At 38.2% G+C, this 27,175-nt stretch overlaps 1 protein-coding gene across 3 annotated transcripts; it reads right to left on the bottom strand.

Annotated features, from left to right (window-relative positions):
* Nucleotides 1-26: 26 nt before the first annotated feature.
* On the bottom strand, nucleotides 27-23,715 carry RARS1 (arginyl-tRNA synthetase 1). Of its 3 annotated transcripts, none has more exons than XM_082378761.1 (15): nucleotides 23,587-23,715; nucleotides 22,123-22,257; nucleotides 18,859-19,047; nucleotides 17,797-17,905; nucleotides 17,005-17,105; nucleotides 16,089-16,210; nucleotides 15,051-15,171; nucleotides 12,725-12,854; nucleotides 11,638-11,742; nucleotides 8,712-8,890; nucleotides 8,238-8,347; nucleotides 5,858-5,963; nucleotides 1,775-1,947; nucleotides 1,386-1,633; nucleotides 27-245 (listed from the first exon to the last, which is right to left on the bottom strand). In XM_082378761.1, the coding sequence occupies exons 1-15, from the start codon at nucleotides 23,629-23,631 to the stop codon at nucleotides 136-138; spliced, it is 1,983 nt and encodes a 660-aa protein (XP_082234887.1). In that variant the 5' UTR covers nucleotides 23,632-23,715; the 3' UTR covers nucleotides 27-135. The 3 variants fall into 3 exon arrangements, with proteins under 3 accessions (XP_082234887.1, XP_082234886.1, XP_082234888.1); XM_082378760.1 differs by lacking the exon at nucleotides 23,587-23,715 and adding an exon at nucleotides 23,381-23,580; XM_082378762.1 differs by lacking the exon at nucleotides 23,587-23,715 and adding an exon at nucleotides 22,339-22,465.
* Between the last annotated feature and the right edge of the window lie 3,460 nt (nucleotides 23,716-27,175).

Genomic DNA, 27,175 nt, shown 5'->3' with positions numbered 1-27,175 from the left:
AGATAAAGAACCACATGTTCTGTAGATAGCTGACAAATTTCTTTTACTTGTTTTTGTATCCACATGATTGTAAAAAAGCAAACAATGCTAATGGCCACTTTGGTAAAATCACACAGTGTTCAAACCTAAGGAGGATTACATTCTTTGGACAGGCTTTATTCCCAGGATATCAAACCCCTTGGCCATGACAGCAGCTACTGCTTCGCACAGCAGCATACGCCACATGTTCACCTTCAATACTTCTCCTGAGAACATAGAAAAAGACAGTAAATTTTCTTTTTACAAATCACTATTAAAGAATGTATGTTACTTCTGGATTTTACTGAGAAGTGAATAGCCCAACCCATAGATGTTTTGGGGCTTTAACTAGAATCACCTTTACCTTAAACTATAAGGGGAGACAATCTAAGAAATAAAAGTGTTCTGTTCAAGAAATCTGTTTTCAACTGATGATAAAAGAGATACAAGGCCTGCACTGATTAGACTGTAATTTTATCTTTCTTTCTTTTTTTTTTTTTTTCTGTTTATTTATGGCTGTGTTGGGTCTTCGTTTCCGTGCGAGGGCTTTCTCTAGTTCTGGCAAGGGGGGGCCACTCTTCATCGCGGTGTGCGGGCCTCTCACTATCGCGGCCTCTCCTGTTGCGGAGCACAGGCTCCAGACGCGCAGGCTCAGTAGTTGTGGCTCACGGGCCTAGTTGCTCCGCGGCATGTGGGATCTTCCCAGACCAGGGCTCGAACCCGTGTCCCCTGCATTGGCAGGCAGATTCTCAACCACTGCACCACCAGGGAAGCCCTATCTTTCTTTTTAGAGTTCTTTCCTAGGCCTCATGGTCTGAATTAACTATAAACTTTAACACCATAATGGTGAGATTTTTTTCCTAATGAAGTTTTAGTTCTCAGGCATGACTCTCAGAAATGCCTACTTGCCATGTAACACATTAATTCAGTCTACTTCATTAACTATGTAACAGGGTAGAGCAAAAAGCCTACAAAAGGTATCATTTTTTTCCCCCAAGGGTAGTTTTCGTTATCAAGAACCCCAAAGATTCATTCTGGGACCCTCAGTCACACTGCTTTTGTTGGAAATGTCCTATACCTAGTGGCCTTCCAACTGTTTTTCTTTGGACTCTTATGGTTCCATCCCACATGCCTGAGGGTGGGGAAACTAGTCAGTTTGGGAATGGGAAGAATTCCGTTTATGCTTTTATTAGACCTAGCTCAATTTTGTCTTGTGTGTATGATATGGATTAATGTGTAATTGGGGGAAAAATGGGGGGGGAGGTGGTTTCCACAAATAAAACAAATTGAAAACCACCTACATCCAACTCAAATAAATGCCTTGTTGGTGCCCAATCCCCAAAATGACTATTAGATGAGCCACTCACCAGTTTGTCGATCTTTCTCCACACAATAGCAGCTATCATAGAATTCTGTGAAAGTAGTTGCCAGCTCATAGATATAATCACAGAGAGTGTGGAGAAATAAGTCATCTAAAATCTTCTGCAGAACCTCAGGGAACCGCAAAATGCACCGGCCTAGTTTCCATTCCTTCTCATGGTCCAAAATGATCTTGGTCTCTCGAGCAGCTTTCTGGAGCATTTCTTCATCAATACTGGCCAGACGTGCAATCGACCTGAAAAATCAGGTAACAGCCATCATTTCCCTTTGTTAAGCACATTCTTCTCCATTGAAACATGTAATAAGAAATGACTGATATAAACTAGAAATGATCATCATTTGATTCAAAATAAAACAATGCTGTACCCACAATTACCTGATTCTAGTGAAGGCATACAACAAGTAAGCTGCTGTATTTCCTCTGTCATCCAGCATTTTGTCAAAGGAGAAGATATAGTCATTCAACCGGTTATGGGAAAGATCAGCATATTTGATACAGCCATAAGCAACAGATGTCTGAGCAGCCTTCAATTCCTCTGTGGTTAAGACCTTTTGGAAAAAGAAAAAAATACTTCATAATCCTGTCTCATAGACAAAAGATGGGCAGAAGGAGCATCTAATGGTGCTTTTTAATCAGTAAACTTTAATAAATATCAACATTTGAGGTAGGAAAACATGGACCAATCTACAAAGAAGAGAACAATGAAAATACAATTCATCAGCTCTGCATAACGAAGAATGTTTCCATGGGAAACTTGATTTGTAAATTATGAACTGTCCGCTTGAATACGTTACTCAGTAAATGAGAAACTGAAAGCACCAATTATTAGTTTATATCCGCTTCATTCCATCAAAGATTCTGAGGTAGCTTACAGGAAACAAGTACAGTAAAATAAAAACAAAAATTAGGGTCAGGTAATTAACTGGAATTAAAATAGGGTGTCAAGAACTGGAGATCTAATACTGTTTTGCTAAATTTGGTCATACATTCTGAAGCATTATTAGGTCACAAGTAAGTAAGTAAGGATTTCTGTTCTGGACATGATGCAGTAGCTTGAAGTAGACTAACCCTTCCAGCAAAATCAACTACTTAAAAGCTGAATAAATTATATGAAACAACTGTCTGAAGTCACCAGAAAGCACCAACACAAGGACACCATCAAGACAACCAGCTGGTATGCTATCTGTCGGCCAGAAAACCTAACTAGGAAGATGATATCATCTAGAACCGTTATAATTTTTCATCCACAAGGTCAGATGAAATGACTAAAAACCAAGGAGGTGAGGTAGGGGGAGGGAGAAACAAGACAATAGAAACAACAAAAACAAGTCAACAGCAACTTTATAAAGTCTGGAATTGTTTAAAGAATACTTATTAGCTACAAAGAAGAAAAACAGTAACTTTACAGTGGAGAAAACTGATAGTATCACCTTAACAAAGTGATCAAAATTAATATTAACAATCAGGAGAAATATCAACATCACATGCCTCCTGAAATAACAAAGTGAGAAGAACTCCTGTCTTCCCAAGACTGCATAACTGGAATTTAATCATGAGGAAATACCAGATAAATCCAGCTGAGGGACATTCCACAAAAAACCTGACCCTTCGTAAGTGTCAAGATCATGAAAGTCAAAGAAAGAGCAAGGAACTGCCCAGATTAAAAAAGATTAAGGAGACATGAAAACTAAATGCAACATGTGATCTTAGACTAGAAAAAGGACATCTGTGAGACAAATGGCAAAACTTGACTAAGGTCCGCAGATTAGTGAATTGTATTGCAGCAATGTTAATTTCCTGATTTTGATAATCATACTACGGCTGTAAGATGTTAATGTTTGGGGAAGCTAATATGGGAATTCTTTGTACTATTTTACAATTTTTGGTATGTCTGAAATTATTTCAAAATGAAAAGCTAAAAGAAAACTATGATTAAGGTATTCAAATAATTAGACGAGAGACAAAATTGGATGAAAAGCAAAATTTCAATAGACATTTGGAATACAGAACAGCAAAATATCTGAAGTAGAAAAATACTCAAAATAAAGCACGGAGAGAAGAAAAGTGAAAAAAAAAGTGAAAGACACTTTGGGAGATAGTCAAAAGTTCTAACATAATATATGTACTTAGAATTCCAGAACAGAATGGGGCAAAGATGCAATATTTGAAGAAATATGGCTGAGAATTTTCCTAAACTGATGAGGAACCCAACCCACAGGAAGGTCAGCAACTCCCAAGCAAGATAAGTACAAAGGAAAGAATGAAACTCCCTAACTCCCTCTCCAAACCAAACCTAGGCAATAAAAAAAACTGCAGGGAGGAATAAAGTTCACAGGAAAGGGTAAATACGTGGATAAATATAAATGAATAGATGGTCTAAAACAAACACTGTACAAAAGACTTGAACGGACCCTTCACAAAAGACACCCAGATGGCCAATAAGCAATAGTCAACATAAATTACTCATCAGAGAAATGCAAATTTTAACCACAGTGACACACTAATACACATTCACCAGAAAAGATAAAATAAAAGACTCACAAAAAGTTATAGTGGAAGATATGGGGCGCAACTGGAACAATCACATATTAGTGGTGAGAGTGTACAACGGTTACAACTCTCTCCTTGGCACAATTTTTAATCAAGTTAAGCATAAGCCCACCCTACAACCCATCAATGCCATTCCTAGATATACATCCAAGAGGAAAGTGCATGTACCCATAGAGTGGCTTGAACAGCAATGCTGAAATTAGCTTCTTATTTGTAATAGTCAACAAACAGAAACAACCCTAATGTCCATCAACAGAAGAAACATACTACTATTATCTAGGGACTTCCCTGGTGGCACGGTGGTTAAGAATCCGCCCACCAATGCAGGGGACACAGGTTCGAGCCCTGGTCCGGGAAGATCCCACATGCCGCGGAGCAACTAAACCCATGCACCACAACTACTGAGCCTGTGCTCTAGAGCCCATGAGCCACAACTACTGAGCCCATGTGCCACAACTACTGAAGCCTGTGCGCCTAGAGCCCGTGCTCCGCAACAAGAGAAGCCACTGCACACCACAACAAAGAGGAGCTCCCGCTCAGCACAACTAGAGAAAGCCCGAGAGCAGCAATGAAGACCCAATGCAGCCATAAATACATACATACATACATACATACTATTATCTAGCAATAAAAAGAAGTGAACTACTGATACACCTGGAAAACAGAACACACGTTATGATTTCATTAAAGTCCTCAAATAAACAAAAGTGATCTATGGTGATAAGAAACTTTCTGGGGTGATGGATATATAACTTGATTGGTTGGTGTTATCATGTCTATACATATGTGTGTGTAAAAATTCATCAAGCTTTACATTTTACTGTATGCAAATCAAAACATACTAGCTGAAATGGCCAAATAAATAAAAGAGTCAAAGCAGTTCTTGTTATCATGCAGACTATACAAATTGATTAGGTAGGTGACTAAATTTTCCAGTTTTCATCTGATTGTGCCACTTGTGCCTAGGCCAGAACTAAAAGGCAAAACCATTCTGGAGATACCAACTGGGTATACCTGACAACCACCTACTGGAAATAGAGAAAAAAAGTATTTTACATTTCGTTTTGCTAACAATGGAAAGGGAACAGATGGGAAGAATGTAGCCTTACAGCCTGCCTTCATGCTCTCTGGATTATCAGTGATCTACCCAAACCAAACAAGAGAGTGTGTCCTCAAAGAGCCTTTTTTTTGTTTGGCTCTCTGATGTCTACATTTCTTCCTATTCTGTGTCTCCTTCTGTTATTTTACTCTTCTGTTTATAGTAATTATGTTCACTCCAAAATACCACTTGATTTGCAGGAGAGTAAAAGGCCTAAGACTCTTTGAATCTCAATCCTTGACCTCTGTTATTCCCATCTTAAAAATTTTTTTTTGGATGCTTTTTTTTCCACTTTGATGCAGTTCCTCCAAATTCCACACAGATCCAACCATAGTCCTTTCTAAGGGTACTATGAAAGCCCATCATGTTTCCTACTCTGATGGCTCGTCAGTGGCCGAGAGTGGTAAGTGTTTACTGCTATGATCAGTCTACAAATGCTCCCAGACAAAGGAGCTCAGCAGATGTACACTCTAATGTAGGCTCTTCACTCAGACTGTCTCAATCTTCAATATTCTCCCATCACTGGTTCAAAGCAGTGACAGGTGAACTGCCAATAAGAAGCAGAGATTCTATGCCACATTAACAAAGGCGGAAAAGGCCATGGCCTTTTGTAATAGCCAAGAACTGTATTTTCACTATAAATACTCAACATTTCAAGAAACAAACTGTGCAATAAAATCTGAGTAACATAAGCCTGTCAAAAGTGGACTGACTCCTTATAATCCTTCCCAGTTCTCTCAATAAAGACAAAAATAAAAAACCACAACACAATGCATGCTACACAATACACAAATAAGTCTTTGGATTACCTTGTCTCTTTCTTTTTCCTTCAATTTGTCCATGGAGCGTTTTAGTCCTTCTTCCAGAAGGTCCATGAGGCGCACTGTTTCACCTGATCGTGTTTTAAACTTCTTCCTAATAAAATTTAAATGTCCCAGTTAAACAGATTTTGAAGCAGACCCTCCAACTTACAAATCCTTGAAAATTAAGGGTTGACACTGCCTTATTCAGCTGACAACCAGGGAGGATGCCAAAAGAAAGCAGATACAGTCAAGTGTCTTTCATCTATAACCCTCAACTCCAAGCATTCTATGCTTTAGGCTCCTAATAGCATTCTCTACATGTTCACCTTTAATACATTCGCTAAAACGGAAGAAAAGAAGACATCCGTTAATTTGTTCATTTTTCTGAACACAAAGTTTGGCTCAGTTGTTTTACCTTCTTAGAAAATTATTAATTACACTTTTGCTTCTAGAATTGCTTGGGAAATAAGCAAATTCTTAACTGGAATCTTACTTGCATTTCTCTGAATAGTAATTCCACCTGTCCAGGGGTAACCAACCCTAGAAGCATATCAGAATCACCCTGAGAACTTTAAAACTGGATGCCAGGGTCCCATTCATACTCACTGAAATCAGAATCTCTGTGGATGGGGCAAAAGTACTGATGGGCAACTGCACTATTAAAAAGCATTTCATGAAGCTTGGATTTTACCTATTAAAAAGAAGTTTGCAAGACATCCAAGTATATGATGTCTTTTTCTTTCTTTCTTTCTTTTTTTTAAGTTAATAAAATCCTTCAATCCCAATAATGGTACAAAGGAAGCATGTTTTTCTATCTAACACAAAGTCTGCCAAAGTAATTGTGATACTTCCTGTTAAAGTTATATGTTCAGAGCTGCCTTAAAAAGGATCATCTTGCCCTTCATTATAGAATTAAAACTCCTTTATTATTCCAAAAATACATTAAATACTTCCATAGCTTTCCTTATACCATCCCCTCCCCTCCTTGAGTGTTCCAACAACTTCCAGACCTTCTGTGTGATGAAATGATATCCATCATAAAGCCTAGCCAAAATGCTAAGAAAGCCTTCCTTAATGTCTCCACTTTGCAATAACTGGTCTTTTCCATTATTCCCTACCTGCGCCTGCCTTGAATTTTTGTGTTTTTGTGTTGGTCTACTCCTCTGACCAGTGGTTCTAATAAGAGGGATGCATATCTGAATACCAAAAGAGCTTTCAAAAACAGATGCCTAATACCCACTGTAGACCTAGTAAGTCAGTAACTCTCCTGGTAGGGCCTGGCATGTATATTTTAACAGGCTCCACAGGAAACTGCTCTGCTTTAGATGACAGGCTTCTTCAGGAAGGAGCCCATGTTTTATGTTATCTTCATGTACACACTGTGGAGCACCCAGCCAATGAGGTGCTCAATAAACAGGAAGATGATCAAATAAAATGATAAGTTATTTACTGTAAAAAGCCTTAAAACAGAAAAATTCACTAAATAATAGATGGCAGAATCTGAGCATTTTAATGTCAATATTTAAAATATGGTAGGCTGCTACTGGCTAACTATCACTGATATTATTTTTCTTTTTTATGGTGTAGGACACCATAATTACATGATACTGAATGCAGAAATATAAAACAACAACCAAAAAAAGTAAAAAATTCCTTAGCCATTACATGATAAACAAATTAAATGCCAATGTATAAATATTGGTGATAAACATCAGATATAAAATGTAAATGTGTTAATTTTCTCCTAACTGTAGGAATAATCATCTAAATGTTAGTCAAAAAAACCAATAGTTAGGAAACTAAGATACTATAAAGCAATACTAACACGTGGGTTAGTTTTTCAGCTCTTTCTTAGGACCATGAAAACGACAGTAAGGACCCAGTGTCTTCTAATTACAAAAAAGCGCAGCTATACAGAAGAGTCATATGTTACAATTAGATGTTTGATCTAAGGTATTTAGTCTGCATATAATCTTGTATCTAAAATAAATACCCTGACACCCCTAGCCTGCCTTTTACATGCTTAATTAGGGCTTTTGTACACTGGCTTGTTAAGCATCTTGAGCTAGCTCATGCAGTTTTTAGAAACATCACCCACTTTTATGTGATGGTAGTATTTAGGCCGTGTCACCAAATCTAAAATGATATGGTGATTAAATAGCTAAGTGATCCTAAGACAATATTAAATGTAAGATGTTAAAAATTTCTCTAAATTCTCCCTAAAAGGCTATATTCTCTGGCAGTGATAAGACATAGGTACAAAACAGCTCAGCTGCGTACACCACTACAGCATACGCAGACTATGGTATCAAATGAAATATAGCCTCTTTCAAAGAAATGTGGGGGTCAGGTGCGTCATTTCCACCTTCAGATTTTCCAGACTTACTTGTCTTCCCCCAGCACCACACCAAATCCAGCATGAGACACTCGAGTTACTTCAGGGTCATACCAACCAATCATTTGAGCAGCACCAAATGTTGTCTGGAAGTGTAAAGACTACAAAGAAATAGAAAGAGAAAGTTACTTGCTAAACTTTCTAGTTAAAAAAATAACTTAAAGCTCTTCTGCTTAGGAATAAAAATTTGTAAAATTCGAATCACTCACACATCCTGTAAGGCAAGTAAAGTTGCAAAAGCTCTTCTTTATTCCTTATATATGAGAAAAGGAACACCCCTTCAGTTTACAGAGACAAGCGGGAAAGCTGAGAAGTGTACAAGTTTGGCCAAATCCAAACCCTGTTCTTTCCCTTATATTACATTACTTTTCTGAATTTTTGTAGGGAAATTTATAGGGTCTTATAGGGCCAAATGCCTCACCAATCGGACAATGTAAACATATACAAATCTTCAAACTCACTTACTTGTCCACTGTCCACCACATAGACAATTATATCTGCTTTTTCCTCAAATAGTCTTTGTTTAATAGCAGCCAGGTCCGATGTATCATAGGTATAACCTCCATCTGATTTTACTATGGTTAATGGTATGGAACATCCTGGAACAAACACAATCTTTCTGCCATCATCCACTTGCACAAATCCTAGAAGGAAAAAAGACTTTATTAATAATGTTAAAATAATCTTAAAGGACTATAAATGCTTAGCCATTATAGGATATTTATTAGAGAGCTCAAAAAAAAATCACAGGATTTTTTTCCTCAACGTGACCTAGCATGAGCCTTGGAAAATGGCTATTGTCAAGGTTGTCTGGGCACCCAGGGTGTGTTCAGGGCACAGGTGAGATATCCTGGCAGTTTTCTGGACTAACCCTACACTTGACTCCCAAACTCTTCATAGAGCATCTCACTGGAGCCCACCTGCTCAGCAGACACAGAACACGGAAATCTGTGCTTTGTTTTCAAGCTGGAGTCACAGCCTTCCTTTGGGAGAAGGATGCAATTTTTATCATTACCTCTTAAAATGTATTCATTCATTTACAGTTTTAAAGTTAAAACTGCAACAGAGTTCAGGAGACAAACATGGCAGGATTTAGCATTTGGAGTGATTAGTGAAAAGCAAACGTAAAATCATGTTCATACACTCATGATGAAAAAGACAAAATTCTTGGATGCAAGAAGGGACAGGAGAGTACATGATGGTAAAAACAGCTATCTTTGAGTGCATGCTACCATGCGCTAAATACTATGCTAAGCCTTAAATTCAACCTTCACAATAACTCTATGCAGTAAGTACTGTTATTACTGGTTTTATTTTTTACACTTTAGGAAACTGATGCTTGGTAAGGTGAAGGCAGTATAAAATGCTGGTTAAAAACAAACTCTGAAGCCAGACTGCCCAGGTTTGAATCTCAGACTTATTACTTATTAGCTATGTAACTCTGGGAAGTTACTAACTTCTCTGTGCTTTTCTCATTATTAAAATTTCATTATCTTAAGTGTACAAATAAAATATGCTAGAGAGGGTAGAGAAAAGGGAACCTTCTTACACTGCTGGTGGGAATGTAAATTGGTGCAGCCACTATGGAAAACAGTATGGAGGTTCCCCAATAAACTAAATCTAGAGTTGCCATATGATCCAGCAATCTCACTCCTGGGCATATATCTGGACAAAAGTATAATTTGAAAAGATGCATGCACCCCTATGTTCACAGCAGCACTATTCCTAATAGCCAAGACATGGAAACAACCTAAATGTCCATCAACAGATGAATGGATGAAGAAGATGTGGTACATATACACAATGGAATATTACTCAGCCATAAAAAAGAATGAAATAATGCCATTTGCAGCAACATGGATGGACCCAGAGATTATCATACTAAGTGAAGTGAGTCAGACAGAGAAAGACAAATACCATATGATATCACTTATATGTGGAATCCAAAATATGACACAAATGAACCTATCTACAGGACAGAAACAGACTCACAGAGAACAGACTTGTGGTTGCCAAGGCGGGGGGAGGGAGGGAGTGGGAGTGTGGGGTTAGCAGATGCAAACTATTACATATAGAATGGGTAAACAAGGTCCTACTGCACAGCACAGGGAACTATAGTCAACATCCTGTGATAAACCATAATGGAAAAGAATACGAAAAATATGTATTTACACATATGTGCATATATATATATGTAACTGAATCACTTTGCTGTATAGCAGAAATTAACACAACATTGTAAATCAACTATATCTCAATTTTAAAATTTTTTTAAAAAATTCATTATCTTAAAAGTATGGTCCCTAGGCTCCAGAATGTGACTAACAAATACCATTTCTCATTCAAGGAACCAAGTTTCCTTGGAGATATCAGATTGGCTGAATCCAGATCTAAGGCAAATGGTCGAGAAACATAAGAGATATTAAACCTAATTTACAATAATGCTAAAAACAATCCAGTTGTCACATCTGGAAGATATTAAGAAATTAATTTATTATTCTGAAAATTGATAAAGAAAAATAAAGGACCAAGAATTTATACTGTTTGTCTTCTATGAATTGTACCTCAGGATAACCAAAATGATTATGTGACAAAGTTCTGCACATGAGAATTCCAGGTAACAAACAAAGGAATGACAGAATGCCACCGTTTTCCAATCTCTAATGAAATAATGGAGCAAAGTCATGACAATCAACAGCTGCTAAAACCTCTAGGGGAAAGTCTAATGGGGAAATTAAAGGATAGATCAGGCTGACAACACCTGAACCCACTAATTCATCTTAACATCATAATAAGAGAGCCAACTAAAAATTGGCATTCTTGCAAATAAACAAAACAAAAAAGGGAAGAAAAGAAAAACACAAACCAGAATTTAATCAAACCTCTTTAGAAAATACAGATAGAGGAATTGTTACATAACACCATATGGGAATCTCTGTAAGACAAACGGCCTAGTTTCTTCAAATAAATGAGAAAAAAGGATGGTGCTAACGGAGAGAAACCCATGACCTACAGAATTTATAGTAAACAAATGTGCAGACACTGAAAAAAATACTCATGATTAAAAAAGATTATGAATCAACTTGGGAAGTTTGAACTCTAGACTCACTATTTAATATTAAGGAATTATTAACTGTCATGGAATAATAATGGTATTGTGGTTTTGGGGTGGGATGAAGGGTCTGTTGTTTCAGAGACAAACCAAAGCAGTTATACATGAAATTATATGATATAAGCAGTGTATATAGGAAGATATAGACATAATAAGATCGGCCTGCATTCATAATTAAGTTGGGTAACAAGTGCATGGAGTTGGGGATCCCTATAATATTCCCTCCACTTTTGCCTATGTTTGAAAATTTGTATAATAAAGTTAAAAAAAAAAACTCACCTCTATCTTCAAACTCCTTCACAATATCATTCATCCTATCTTGATAGAAGGATTCTCCCCTCTCTATTAAAGAGATGTCCAACGCCTCATAGATTTTATTAAACTCTAGGGAAAAAGTTACCAAATAAAGAAAATGTGTAATTTAAACAAATAGGAAACATGCATCTTACCTTAAAAGAAATTTATTATTTAATTGAAGCATTTGGAAGGAAATTAATTACATGAAAATGTATGAAACAGAGCATTACATACATACTGCCACTTTTAAAATTTGGAAAGAATATAGCAAGATACACATCAAAATTATTACTAGTGGGTAGGAATACAGATAATGTATCTCCTTTTTTCCTGTCTACATTTATTTTGTTCCTGCAAGGAAAAAATACCTTCTGTAATTTTTAAAAAATTTACTCTTAGAAAATGTAAATGAGAAGAAAAAAAGAAAAGCCTTTCCTATTTAGAGGTCAACTGTTTACTGAATTTTCTTATATATTTTTTTTCTAATTTGTACCATTTATCTGTTTGTCTAGCCATGCATTAATGACACAAGATAACCTACAGTACCACAACACATTTTACTGCCTAGAGTGGCAAAACAGCCACCAGCTTTTTCCAAAGATCTACTGGCTATTCTTGTTCATTTATTCCTCAAAGTGACCTTTCAGATTATGTTAAAATCGTCTTAAAACCACAAATGAATGTGGAGAACTAGGGGATTCTGCATGACACTCTATCCAAACATTCTATTCCATCCTTTTGTGTATTTCCCTTCATTTTAGCCCTACACATTCTTGGATAGACTTATTCCTAACTATTTTTATAGCTTTGGATGCTACTGTGAAAAGCATCGTCTTCTTTCCTACTTTCTTTCCTAACTAATTTTTCCTGACTTCTAAGGAAGTTAAATTTTGCACCTGCCTGTCTTTATAAACTTTCTTTGTAGTTTCAACTTCAGAAAATACTTAAGAAAAAGAATCTATTTGCTAGTCCTTGAAAATTTAACATGTCATTCAAGGTCAATTTTGAAAACTCAAGAAACTATAGGCAATAGTATCTGTTAGATGAATGAACAAAGCCCGAAACTCACCTTGGCGGGAGACATCACAGATAAGCTTCCAAGCTTTTATGATGTCTGGATTTTTACTCTGGAGCAAAACAACACACTGGTATGCTCTCTTCTTAAATTCCTCCTCGGTATCAAATCTCTTCTTGGATTCCTGTGTTTTTTTAAAAGAAAGGTAAGGTTTGTAAAGAGTGACCCCCATATTTCTAGATAAAAAATTTGTACATTTCTCAGTAAAAGACCTAGACAAACCCCACAAATAGACCAGAGTGAGGAAGTAAAAATTTAGAACACCAGAACAAGTGCTCTATCTCAACAAAGAGTATTGTTGCAGATGAATGTGCCAATAAAACCCTATTATTTCCTCTGAAATAATTTTTCTTAAAAATATAAAATTCCAAAAATAAATAAATAAATAAATATATATATATATATATAAAATTCTCACCACAGTGCTACCTCTACCTTTCCAATTCACACCAATGCTGTGTTCCAGGAGAGTAATAATGAATAGCTAACAGATGAGGAGGAATTTTCTGGGCTCTATTTTCCATTCTGGATAAGCAATTTTTTTTGTAATTAAAAATACAATTGCTTTCATTGTTTTTATATCTATTTTGAAAGCAACACATGCTTACTAAAAAAAAAAAAAAATTATTGTTAATCCCACCCCAAACTGACCAGCAATAACATTCTGATGGAAATTCTAGACATTTCTTTATAATTACAGATCTATGTGTTTAAAAAAAACTGGAAATACATGGCTTTTCTTTTACCTTGGTTTTAAAATTTAGCAATGTATTAGAAACATTTTATTGCATTAATAGATTTGCCTCATTATATTCAGTGCACAGAATCCCAAGAGATTATAAGTTATTTCACCCATCTGATATCAGTAAACAGTTTACTTTCAATTTTTTCATTAGAAAATACATAGCAAAAGACAAAAATAACTTCAAAAAACCCAATACCAACCAACCAAAAAACCCACAAATGTTTACTTTTTAATGCAGTAATTCTATTCTTGGGATACTGTCTATCATAAGGAAACAATTTTAAAAAGGAAAAAGACCTACATGTATGAAGTTTGAGCTCCCCCAAAATGGGGGAAAAAAAATCCAACAATAGGGAGTGAAATAAACTTTGGTCCACAAATCCAAAATAATGTGCTGTTATAAAGTAACATGAAAGAGTTTGATAAAATGTTTAACCGTCAGAATACAAAAATGATATTATAACCACAAATGATAATGTTTGAATGTTTGTATACGGATAAGTAAAGGAGTCACACTAATTGATTTAAAATTATGGTTTATGGTAAACTGTCTTTAAAAAACTGTTTATGAGAGAGTGGCATGGACATATATACACTACCAAATGTAAAACAGATAGCTAGTGGGAAGCAGCCGCATAGCACAGGGAGATCAGCTCGGTGCTTTGTGACCACCTAGCGGGGTGGGATAGGGAGGGTGGGAGGGAGGGAGAGGGAAGAGATATGGGAACATATGTATATGTATAACTGATTCACTTTGTTATAAAGCAGAAACTAACACACCATTGGAAAGCAATTATACTCCAATAAAGATGTTTTAAAAAAATAATAATAAAATACTTTTAAGAGAAAAATACTCCATCAGTTGAAATCATATACTCATGCAAAACATATGTATATCAATCAATATCTTCCCTAAATACTAATTGTGTTTCTTGGTATATTTTGAAAAATGTACCATTTCAAACCCTGTAAGACATAGCTTTTGAAATCTACTAAGTGAATGAAAACTTATAATAAGTCTATGCTGTAAACAGTAAAACCAACTGTTTGAAGGTCCATTTAGGAATACGAGGCTGTTACAATAGTTATCCCCTAATTGATTAATTTTTTTGAGACTGTTCTCCAGCCCCTCCTTTCATCCACACACAGAAAATGGTAAACTTGTTGTGTAATAGACATGACTCTGGTATTTCTTCCTTGTAAAAGATCATATATATTAAAATCTTATTTATGGAATGAGAAAAAAAAAACAAAAGCAAAAACTGTTTATATATACTTAACAATGCTTTCAAAATATATAAAATGAAGACGATAACTACAGCATCAGAAATTTTTAAATATTAAAATGTATTTTGACTAACAACCTCCTAAATTCACTTAAGAATGGGTAATGTGGTAGAATTAAATTTTTAACATACACCAATAAAAAAAGCAAACATAATGTGTTAAGGAACAGAGAGTTTAGCAACTGTTATAACACAGTAGCTTCAAATACCATTTTAAACTCCTAAGGACAACAAATAATTGTGATAAATGATAAACACACAAATAATAGAATAATAAATGAAATCAAACCTTATAAAAAGCCTGAAGATCCCCAATGGGAGGTGAAACTGTTAGGTAATCCGGAAATCTGTCTTGCAGGTGAGCAATGAGCATGCCAAACTGGGTTCCCCAATCTCCTACATGGTTTAATCTAATACCAAACACAGAACATAAAATCACTTTAAAATGATAAACATGGTTAAATTAGAGGAATTATATTCCATTAGGAACCACTAACATTAAGTGCCAGTACATCACATTTAGTAATATCTTTTTATGGAGGTGTTTCCTCAACTGGTCTGAGAGGCAAAACCAGGTCTGTTATGTTTAGTATTGCATACTCAGGAATGGAGGCTGCAAATAGCAGGCCTCTAGGATTTGCTGCATGAAGTTCCTATCAATGGACAGTGATCTGTTTATTGTGTAGTTAACTGGGACAACGGCAGCTGGGCCAATGTTGGTCATTACCACAATTTTATGAAAATTTAACTTTTCAACTAATTATTTAGTGTAATTAGTGGTTCCCAAATGTCAATGGACAAAATTCTTCAAAATATGTCAATCCAACCACTTCTCATTCCTCACGGCTTTCATCTAATCTCAAACCACCAGATCATCTCTTAACTGGATTAGTAAAACAGCCTTCTAATTCATTACTGTAGTTCTCCCTTATTTGCCTAGCTTCTTCACAGAAACCAGAGTAATCTCTAATTAGATTACATGCCCTACTAACTGAGACTTTCCAATAACTTCTCACTGCACTTAATAAAATCCCAATTTCCTACCATGGCCTATACCTCTCCCACTGGAATATATACCCCTAGTATACGGGAGACAATCAAGAAATATTTGTGGAACAAATGGGGGAGCTTTTTCCTTGGTTCCACCCCCTACCCCAAGTCTTAAAAGCTGTTAGTCCAGAGGAGGGGCCAAGGACATAATTTAAAAGCCTAATGGGTGATTATGAAGCAGAACCGCACTTATGAATCACTGATTTAGTCAGATTCTTTCTCAAGTGACATTTTCCCTTGTCTATAGAAATCTCCAAAGAAAGCCAAGAGTACATACCGCAGCACGTTATAGCCTGCAAACTCAAAGAGGCGGCACATGCTCTCTCCTATAATCGTTGACCTGAGATGGCCTACATGCATCTCTTTAGCTATGTTGGGAGAGGAAAAGTCAACTACAACCTAGGATAAATAATAAAGATTTTTTTTTTAAAGGCATATAAACATTTTATTCTGCTAACACAGTCATTAATAACATTTAATAATAAACTTAAGGGCTTCCCTGGTGGCACAGTGGTTGGGAGTCCACCTGCCAATGCAGGGGACACGGGTTCAAGCCCTGGTCCGGGAGGATCCCACATGCCGCGGAGCAGCTGGGCCCGTGTGCCACAACTTCCGAGCCTGTGCTCTGGAGCCCGTGAGCCACAACTACTGAGCCCACATGCCACAACTGCTGAAGCCCACGCGCCTAGAGCCCGCACGTGCTCCGCAGTGAGAGGCCACCACAATGAGAAGCCCGTGCACTGCAGCGAAGAGTGGCCCCCGCTCGCCGCAACTGGAGAGGGCCCGTGCACAGCAGCGAGGACCCAACACAGCCAAAAATAAATAAATTTATTATTAATAATAATAATAAACTTAAGACTTAAACGGTAGCTTGCATTGTAATTCAATTGTGTTAGGTCTTCTGATGAAACCTGTCCATTATTAACTGAAAAATAATCAAATTTGTTTTAACAAATTCTATTCTCTATTTCAGAGACAACTCGTAAATATCGGTTGGCTACCTCAAATGCTTTATGGATTGAAAGGAAAAATCACATAGCAATCAAGACCCAGGGGAAAAGTTACTTCACAGCTATGTTCATAATCTCAAAATATTAATGATTAAATCTCAATATAAAAAGTGAAAGCCATTCCTAGTTACACCTAACACAATTCTAATGTATTATTATATCAATCAAAAATTGTACATATACCTTTTTGTTCTCTCCAATGGCAGGTAGTTTAACACCATTCACCAAGAGGTTGGTCAACTGTTGTGATACAAAGCCCTTTCTTAAGTGGACATTAATAAAACCTAAAGAACAATAGAGAAGAGAAAAAAAAACAGATAGCCTACAAACTTGAGGACTGCTCACCCCCAAAGTCTTTCTCAATGTCACTTATGCTGGCTCCAGAGCCTTAGTCTGGTTCTGGCAAAACTTTTCAGGCTTCCAACACCACTTGGGGCCTTGGCTTGAGCACTCCTGTAAGTTCCCTGTTTCAGCATCTATTTCAAACCTTCACCACTCTTCTGAAAGCTTCTTACTTAATTCAGGGCCCCTTCACTCTCAGCAAATGATTTGTTCACCTCTTAACAGAAGAGAGATGATCCTTTCGTACAGAATACCTCCCATGATCTATCTCCTTTTTGCTGATGAAAAACTAAGCCAGAGGGAGATAAAGTAACTCATCCAAGACCAGGGTGGCTAAGTCTAGTTTAAAACTACAGTTTCCTAACTCTCAATCTAAGGTGCTTTCATCATCTTGTTCAGTATACAAGTTATAACCCTATGTTTATATTTAAAATGGTTTTCTTGGGAATTCCCTGGCGGGCCAGTGGTTAGGACTTGGCACTTTCAGTTCTGTGGGCCCGGGTTCAATCCCTCGGTCGGGAAACTATTGGTAAAATCCCACAAGCCACGGGGCACGGCTAAAAAAAGTTTTCTTATTTCTAAAGGACTCAGCAATCAATACAACTACTTAAGAAAGATAACATTATGACATACCAGGACCAGCAATTTCAACGTTTTCAATATATTCATTGTCTGGGAGGTGTTTGATAATGTTTCCAGCAATTTCTCTTGGATTAACTTTCTGTTCCTTGGTTTTGAGCATCTATAAAACATAAATGATTCATTACACAACAGGTTTCAGCAAGGTACTAGGAAATGCACAACTGACAAAGCATCAGATACATTTGACATAAGACCCATCAAAAGGCAGAAAAGCAGAGACCAATGACCTTGTAAAGGGATTGATTAAAGCATCAGACATCAAAGTGCCAGAAGGAATAGAAGAGTGCCAAAACCACAGGACCTCCATTTCAAAATGAGTTGCCACAACTAATTAGAACTTTTTAATGAAGACTTGTAAAGTCTTTAGTTATAATGCCCGTTTCCAGGATATTCACATTCTTAATTTTCAAATATTCAGACTTGAGTAATAAATAGCACCCTTATAAACTTAACCCCAGCGCAGACACATAAAAATTATCTAGAAAAAAATCTGGTCTCTTTAGATGAAGCCTTTCTATTCAGCAATGAAAAGAAAGCAAAAAGTCCCAAACCAGGGGCAATAAACTACTAACACATTAGACAATGTAGCTATTAAAAACAGGGAACTCCTCTAACTGAATATGAAATACACAAGCCCACCTCAAAGACACATCTCCATCAAATATTTGATGGGAATGCTGGTTCTAGACAGCTAACTTTTAATCCCTCAACAATAACACATTGCCATCCTGGACATAAAAGGAGGGAAGTGCCAAAACAATACCAACCATTACCCTTAAACACTGAGAATATATATAGAGAAAATATATATATATATATATATATATATATATATATATATATATATATATATATATATATATAAAATCTAAATATTCAAATTAGTGCTTTTTAAAAATTAAAAACATACATTCCCTTTCTTCAAGTTTTTCAGAACTGTGGAAAATGTTTCCACTGAGGATACAATTTGCTATTATTTATGCAAATGGTAATGATAATTATAATGCTTAACAAAATCAAATCACCAAGAATGCTTTATAATAATATAATCACCTGAGAGATACCCATAGCACTATTACACTGATAGTCCCCAAACTTGGGCTGTTGACTTGGTGTCACTATCAGTGGAGGATTTTCCAAATCTGGATAGGCAGCCTTAATGGCACAACCAAAGACCTCTTGTAGGCAACTATTGATGTTAAGCATATTTTTAGTTGGTTTGTTCCTTTCTGCTTGAAGACTCTGTAAGAAAAGAATGAAAATGTCAATAAATTCTAAATTATCATACAAAATTTTCCCAAATATTTTGAGAAATCTTGAAATGTCTTGAGAAGAACTGAAAGGTAATACACACTGATAGTGTAATGCTCTCATACCTAGGATATGCTGAGAAACATTAATGGGACAAGTCTATCCCACAGCATCTAAGACATACATGTAAAAATGTCCTGAGTACTTTCTTTCTACAGTTATTTTATCAGAACAGAAATTAGCAATAGAGAGTAAGGGGCTGATTGGATTTTCTCAGCTTCCCTAAAGCACTGAGAAAATAATACAAAATAAATCCTAAATAACTTCTTATCAAATGCCGGAACTGAAAGCTCTATGGACAAAAGAAATAAAAAAATATATTCTCTCCATTAAAATGTTGACTCCTTCAAGGCATGAAATGAAACAGATAAAAAATACTGCTGAGTAATATTAATATATCAGAATAATGGGTTGTTTTGTCTCACTGCTATTCCCATGTTGGACTACTACTACCTCCTATTTCTCACTTTCTCTGAAGTGGAATATACTCATTTAAGATGGTGTAAAATTAATTAATTACCTCTATTATTGCACTTTTCATACCTTCTCCAAATTATCTGTCTGTACCACCAGACTTCTGATTGCAAAGAAAGTGTCCTATTCATGGCTCTATCCCTGGCACCTAGCATTGTACCTGCCAGGTAGCAGGTCAAGATGACTGGTGACTGAACACATATGCTCATAATGGAATACAAATGAAAATGCTGCTACAAAGTAATCACAACTTTACATTAGTCAAAATGCCAATGATGTGCAATATGAATGGCAACAATAATGAAAACTATTATTCGAGTAGTACTGAACTGAGTACTACTGAGTAACTTGAGTCTCAAGAACTGAGTCAAGTGCTTTATTTATTTATGTGCATTATTTTACTTCATCTACATAACAGAAATTCGGTTTGTGACTACTATCATCATTTCCCTGTGGGCTAGAGATTAAGTAACTGGCCAAAGATAACAAAGGCAAGTGGCAAAGTCAGGACTCGTGGTCAGTACTGCTGGAATGGAGCATTTCAAGTTCTACGCTTCCTCGGCACACTCTCTACCACATGGAAGAAATTATATTCTTTAAACTCACTAAAATACTGATTTAAATTTTTAGTTAGTCAATAATTGACTCCCCTGTGATGACACACTCAAAAAAGGGGAAGATATGCTTTTCACAATCTAAAGATTTCCAATAACAAATATTGGGTTGGCCAAAAAGTTCATTTGGGTTTCTCTGTAACATCTTAACGGAAAAACCAGAACAAACTTTTTGGCTGACACAATACTAAAGTTATTTAGATATGATCCTAAGACCCAAAACCAATTGTAGATAAATCTCAATCTATTTTTAAAGGCTGGGAATATCAGTATATATGTATGGATGTGTGTATGTTTTTGTGTGTATATATGTAAACACACGTATATGAATCCATTGTACTTGATTTCTGCACCATGCAATTAAGTATTTGACTATAAGTAAATATGCAAGTCTTTTCTCCCCCAAAATGGTAAGTTCCATGAGGTTAAGAAATATTACACATGGTACAAACATCTTTGCTATAACTCAATATAAGCATTCTGAAACACCTCACATTATGCAAAAAAAAAAAAAAAAAAACCTAAAACCACAGAGCTTATGAGAAAATTAGCATAAGAAGCAGATTACTCAAAATCTGTGATTTTGTAATAAGAGCACCATCACACAGCAATCTTAACATTGTCACTGGTGAAAAACGTACCCGTAATTCTAATAAGTACTAAGTAAATATAAGACTTAATCTTGGCGGGGGGGGGGGGGGGAGACAGCTCAGTGGGAGGGGGTGTAAGGAAGAGTTGAGGCTGTTGAGTTAATGAAAACAAGGGCAAAAATGCCTCTGAGACAACCATCCAACACGTGTTTCTAACTCAGAGCATGTGGCCAAAGTGAGCCAGAGGAAGAGGGTAGGGAGAATGGGCATTCCTCACTATTTATTCTTCTGTGGCTTGCTGTTCTCTGTTGTGTACTTTGTATTCAGTGCTGTTACTCAGTAGGGCAAAGTATCTGTGAAAGAACCAATATGCCTTCCACATTACACTGACAGAATTCTATTTACAATTAGAGCTAGTTCCCATTATGAAAATGTGTATTAGAATACATTGTACTTCCTTTTGTATCTTTTCCCTCCTAGACTCTAGCACATATTAGGCATTTAATAATACCTCTGAATTGAAATAAATAGGGAAATGAGTAGAAATAAGTGCAGAATGAATGAGGTAATCAGAAAGGTGAGATATTTTGGGGGCAATTCCATGGAAAAGGAATTTTGTGACTTTAGAAGACTCAAAGCTATTTTAAGCAGAAGAGATAGGTAGGTAATAAAAAAGACTTCACGGGAGTGGGGCAGGCAGAGTCTAAGATGAATAAATGGGGTAAGCTTTGGAAAAAAGGTATAAGGCCAGTGCAGCAAAGACCATGCGAGGAAAGTAGTACACACACAGAGAACAATTATGGGATGCGTCACCAGCAGGCCAAGAAATTAAAATCCCAACTGAAGCAAGCTCATTATGTTGACAAAACTTATAAACACTGTTAGATCATGAAGTCATTAAATAACCAGTACAACACAAGCTTCATGGAAAAAAATGTTCTGAAATACTAAGTGGAAAAAATATATATATATGACGCTGTAAAATACGAAAGTAAAACTGTACAATAACCAACTTAAAGCAGAGAAGGGCTGCGGGTGTATTTAAAAATATTTCCATTTGATAGAAGCAATTATGCAAAATTAAGCTGGCCAAACACTTAGTATGATGAAACATTTCAAAGGGCCCTAGAAGGACAAGAGCAATTTCTCCATTATCTGCACCAACAACTTAGTCCTAACTTGTCTCATGCAGGGAGAAAGGACAGGGTTTCTTCACTCCTTTTTCCAAATTCCTCAGGGCATGCTTTCAGAATCTTCGATAACAAGGATTTTAAAAAAAGACACAATAATTTAAATTGTAGAATGAAACCAGAACCCAGAGTACTCACCTTCTGAAGGATATTCAGCCGATACTTTAATTTTAAATTTTCTTCCCGCAACTGTTGCAAATTTGAAGAAGCTTCTGAACAGCTGCAGTTTTTCAGCCGATCAATTTCAGCGGTCAGAAACGTAATCTCTTTCTCCTAGGAAAGAAAAGCCACTTTGTTCGGTCCCGATCATGACCGATGACTCCCACCACGTAATAAATTGTACCACAGGCTTACTTCCTCCTTTCCCCTCCTCTACACCTGGGTGTGGCAGAGGTGATGGGAATGAAGGAGTTTCCTTTGGATAAGCTGTGATTTTTCTTCCTTGAGGTTTCTGATGACATTAGGATATTATCCTTGATAAGAAAAAATGAAGCGTGTGTGCTGGCGGAGAGAAACAGGAGTGTTAAGCATGCAAGGGGATAAGCTTCAGATCGCTTGTTTCTTTTTTTGGCTCAAGTGCCACCCCTTCTGCCTTTTCTGAGACAAAAGGATTTTCCCATTTCTTCCTCTCTTTGTTTCCAGGGTCGTAGGTCCTAGACCAGATGTTCTCCTCCAACTAAAGACATGTCCAGTCAAAAGAAAATCAAGCTTCCAACCTAACTGCATTACTAAGGGAGACACGCCCTCACTTTAACTGTCAGATAGTCTACCTGGACATAACTACAGCCGAAAACATTGCCATAAATGAGCATACATTATGTTCCAGGCACTGAGCCAACACTTTTCAGAAATTATCTCTATTACTCTTATCACAACCCAGCGAGAGGGTACTTACAGTCCCACACGGACAAAGACCGTGCGAGGAGAGCAGTAAAGAACGTGCCAATTTACCTGACCAACTTGCACTGTTGTGAGGGATTTGGCATAAAGCAGTGCCCGTGATGAGATGACACTCCGTAACCTACTTTCCCATCACCCCTCCCAGCCCTCCCCACCTGGGCCTAGAGGGTAAGGGAACTGTCACTTTTTGACAAACTATGATAGTTCTTCCCCCCACTAATACTGAGGGCAAGAGAGCAAACTCCAGCTTGATAATGAACCACTGCACGGGCTTTTCAGGATTCCTCTTGCTCAGCAGCACGGCGAGAACGGTGGCTGAGCTGCAAACAGGACCCAGGGCTCCGCTGCCTGGTCCCGCGCTTCCACCGAGAGCGCGCGCGTGTTCGGGAAAAGACAAGCACTGCTCGAGGCTGTACTCAACACGCCAGGCTCCAGCCCACCCCCCCTCACCCGGACACGCTGGCTTGGGGAAGTCAGAGAGAGGGGGACCCTCCACCTCGCTGAACGTCACCGTCACCCGGGCCTGGAAACCACGGGTTCCTCCTCTCCCACCTCTGGGAGAGCGTTCCTGGGAGGGCATTAGCTTCCGAGGCAGCGCAGGCCGGTCTCCGCCTCGCTGCCGTCGCCTTATTGCTGCCCGGGCGGGAGCCGGGCCCCGGCGCCTCCCTTCCAAACCTTCCCACCGGACCCACGCTATCCCACCTGCTGCAGCAGCCGCGCGGAGCAATGAGCAACCAACCCGTCCATCCTCTCGTCAGCGCCTTACCCACCAGGCCGCCGGAAGCGGAAGCGGCAAGCCCCGCCCGGAAGCGGAACCCCTCTCCCTCTGCCCTTCCCGACCCCGCCCAGCCGTCTCGTGGGTGTCGCCTCTGCTGCCCCCTGGTGAAATCCAGGAGACACTGCGGGGAGAACCCGCGGGAATTTTCTGCAAGGATTTGGGGGGCTGCAGCCTTTAGATTCTGATGTTGGGACGAGGGCAAAGGATTTGAGGGGAATCGGACCAGACCTGCTCTGTGCTCGACTAACTTGGACAGAGGCACTTAACCTAAAGCCTTTGTCTCTCAAGGGCTTCATTTAACCCCTCTGTGAAACGGGTACAGAACTAACAAAATCCATTAATTTATTCAACAGCATTTATTATGTACATTAATATGCCAGCACTATGCCAGGCGCTGGAACACAGCTGGAAACAAGTCCGACAAGGTCCTTACTTTCATGGAGGTTACATTTTTAGAGGGAATAGATATACCAGACAAGAAAGTAAATAACAGTTAAGAATCCGCCTACCAATGCAGGGGACACAGGTTCGAGCCCTGGGCTGGGAAGATCCCACATGCCGCGGAGCAACTAAGCCCGTGCACCACAACTACTGAGCCTGCACTCTAGAGCCCAAGAGCCACAACTACTGAGCCCGCGCACCTAGAGCCTGCGCTCCGCAACAAGAAAAGTCACTGCAATGAGAAGCCTGGGCACTGCAACGAAGAGTGGCCCCTGCTCACTGCAACTAGAGAAAGCCCGCGTGCAGCAACAAAGACCCAACTCAGCCATAAATAAATAAATTTAAAAAGAAAGTAAATAATAATCTTGAGGGTTTTTTAAAAAATTTTTGGCTGTGTTGGGTCTTCATTGCAGTGTGCGGGTTTCTCATTGTCCTGGCTTCTCTTGTTGTGGAGCACGGGCTCTAGGCACGCGGGCTCAGTAGTTGTGGCTTGTGGGCTCAGTAGTTGTGGCTCGTGGGCTCTAGAGCACAGGCTCAGTAGTTGTGGCTCACGGGCTTAGTTGCTCCGTGGCATGTGGGATCTTCCCGGCCCAGGGCTCGAACCCGTGTCCTCTGCATTGGCAGGTGGATTCTTAACCACTGCACCACCAGGGAAACCCATCAATGAGTTTTAATTGCCAGGAAGATAATGTGGTAGGGTCACTTGGGTCAGGGAAGGTCTCTCTGAGCAGGTGACATTTGAATTAAAATTTTAAACAGCTAATCTGGGATTTAAGTTCTGAGAAGACAGGGACGTTAACTGTCTTGTTCACTCTTCCCTGGAGCCCCAGTGCTTCAAACAGTGGTCTCTAAACTTTTTTGCTCTCTGGCCCATGAATGAATTTTTTAAATTCTTACTATAGTCTAAAGACTTTTTAAAGTTGACATCTGAAAGCTCTTGCAACAAATTGAAATAGTGGTAATGAACTATTTTCTGGCATCTTGTTTCTTTTGTAAGTGCTGTTAATGTATTTTCATCAAAACCATGGAGCGGCGAATTTAGCTCATCCAATTTATGGAAAATGTTTACCATATTGATTAATTGGCAAAGCCAGTTCTCTTTGTCAAGTCAAATAATTCATATCATTTTTACCTATTTTTTTTTTGTTTTTGAAGTTTGCTTTCATTTTTATTTTTAAGCCAAACACAAGTGTTAATATATGTCCCTGTGACACGTTTTTACTTCTCTAAGAGAGAAAGATGGATGGAGGGAAGGATGAGTTGGTGAATGGACAAATCAATGGACAGATAGATGTCCACCTCTGCACCTTTGAAACAAAGCAGGAAAAAGGGTCATCTTTTTAGTAAGTTTCCTTTGCTTGGTGCTAAAGGGGTTACCCTCAGGGGAAATTCTTGAAGTTGTAGAGAAGCAAAATCTGCCACCTCAAAATGTGTCTCTTTGGTGTGAGGATTATTTTAGGCTGATTATTTTTATGAAACAGAAGACTGGGGAAGTCTTTCTTTTTACCTTGCCCTTATCGGCCTAAAGAATTTAGATAAAGGGCCTGTTCCTGGAATAGAGCTATCACCATCGATATCTGCAAAGAATGTGGGCTAGGTGTACTGGGGGAAACTTGGCAGGGCCTAGAGATCAGAGCCCACTCTTGTCTCCAACATTTATTTACCCAACACTTCCTTTTCCATCTCTATGTGAATTGCCTTCCTCCCCTTGGAAGTCCCAAACCACTACCCACAATGCCCTCTTTTGTCTTTAGCTGAAGATGGTATTTAAGGTGGCGGCTTGGGCCATTTTGGGAGTTCCTCATTTCTCCTGAGTTTTTCCCATGTATACATATTATTAAAATTTTCTGTGATTTCTCCTGCTAACCTGTCTCATGTCAATTTAATTCTTAGACCAGGCAGCCCGAAACATCTAGAGGGTAGGGGAAAATATCTTCCTCCTTCACAAAATATGCCTTGTTCAGTTCCTGTTAGTTTACACCCAGGGCAGTGGGAGGCGTGTTATGCCTTTCTCTGTGGAAAGCGAGATATAAAAAGAGAACTGGATAACTAAATTTGTGGGCAAAGAAATTTTAGGAAAGAGTATACAAAAATTCACAATCTGTAAATGGATTCTTCTCATGTATCCAGGCCCTGAGCCCCCTTAGAATGTCTTCCTACACCCTGAGGTGCATATCACCCAGTTCGTTACAGGACATTGCTAAAAAACTGTTTCTTAATGTAACGAATAGGAGGGCTGTGAATGAAAAATGTTGCCTGCCGTATCAGCAAACAAAGGATGTTGCAGCCATCAAGCCATCACATTACAGCCTCCCAGCCGGTGAACCCCAGGGGAACTCAGGATGGAGACAAATGGGCTGCCCACTGCCAAGCCCTAAGCCACTGCAGCAACCCCCAGCTGTGCACCCTGAGGGGATTCAGGATGGAAAAAAAGCAGGATACTTGTTCTAGATAGTTAAGGTGCATATCAAAGGGATGATTTCAATAAGCCCAGACTCTTGCATCTTCCCATATATAGAAAAGTACTAACTTCATTAACTTGAGATATCTAGTTTTCTGTAACAGTGATCTTTCGATGTTCTGACTACCAGGTCTTTGTTACAAAAACTCCTATATACCCTGGCTCCCCCCTTTACCTCTTGGGAGCAGTCCCTCAGAGCTAACTGAGAGGCTGTATCCCAGGTTTAAGTCCTCAGGGTTTTTTTCGTTTTTTTCTTTTTCCTTTTTAATTTTTTCCTCCTGTTTCAGTTTCAAATAATTCAGAGAATTATAGGACTAGAAGCTTTAAATAAGCTACAAATAGCACAGCATTTAAAAAAATTTTTTAAAAATTTTTTATAAGCAGGTTCTTATTAGTTATCTATTTTATACATATTAGTGTATACATGTCAATCCCAATCTCCCAATTCATCACCCCCCACCCTGCTTTCCCCCTTGGTGTCCATACGTTTGTTCTCTACTTCTGTGTCTCTATTTCTGCCTTGCAAACCGGTTCATCTGTACCATTTTTCTAGATTCCACATATATGTGTTAATGTACGAAATTTGTTCTTCTCCTTCTGAAAGTCCTCAG

This window comes from Balaenoptera borealis, assembly GCF_965194805.1.
Source record: "Balaenoptera borealis genome assembly, chromosome: 2".
Classification (NCBI taxonomy): Eukaryota; Metazoa; Chordata; class Mammalia; order Artiodactyla; family Balaenopteridae; genus Balaenoptera; species Balaenoptera borealis.
The sequence above is the reverse complement of the archived record's forward strand: the minus strand, read 5'-3'. Positions and strand labels throughout refer to the sequence as shown.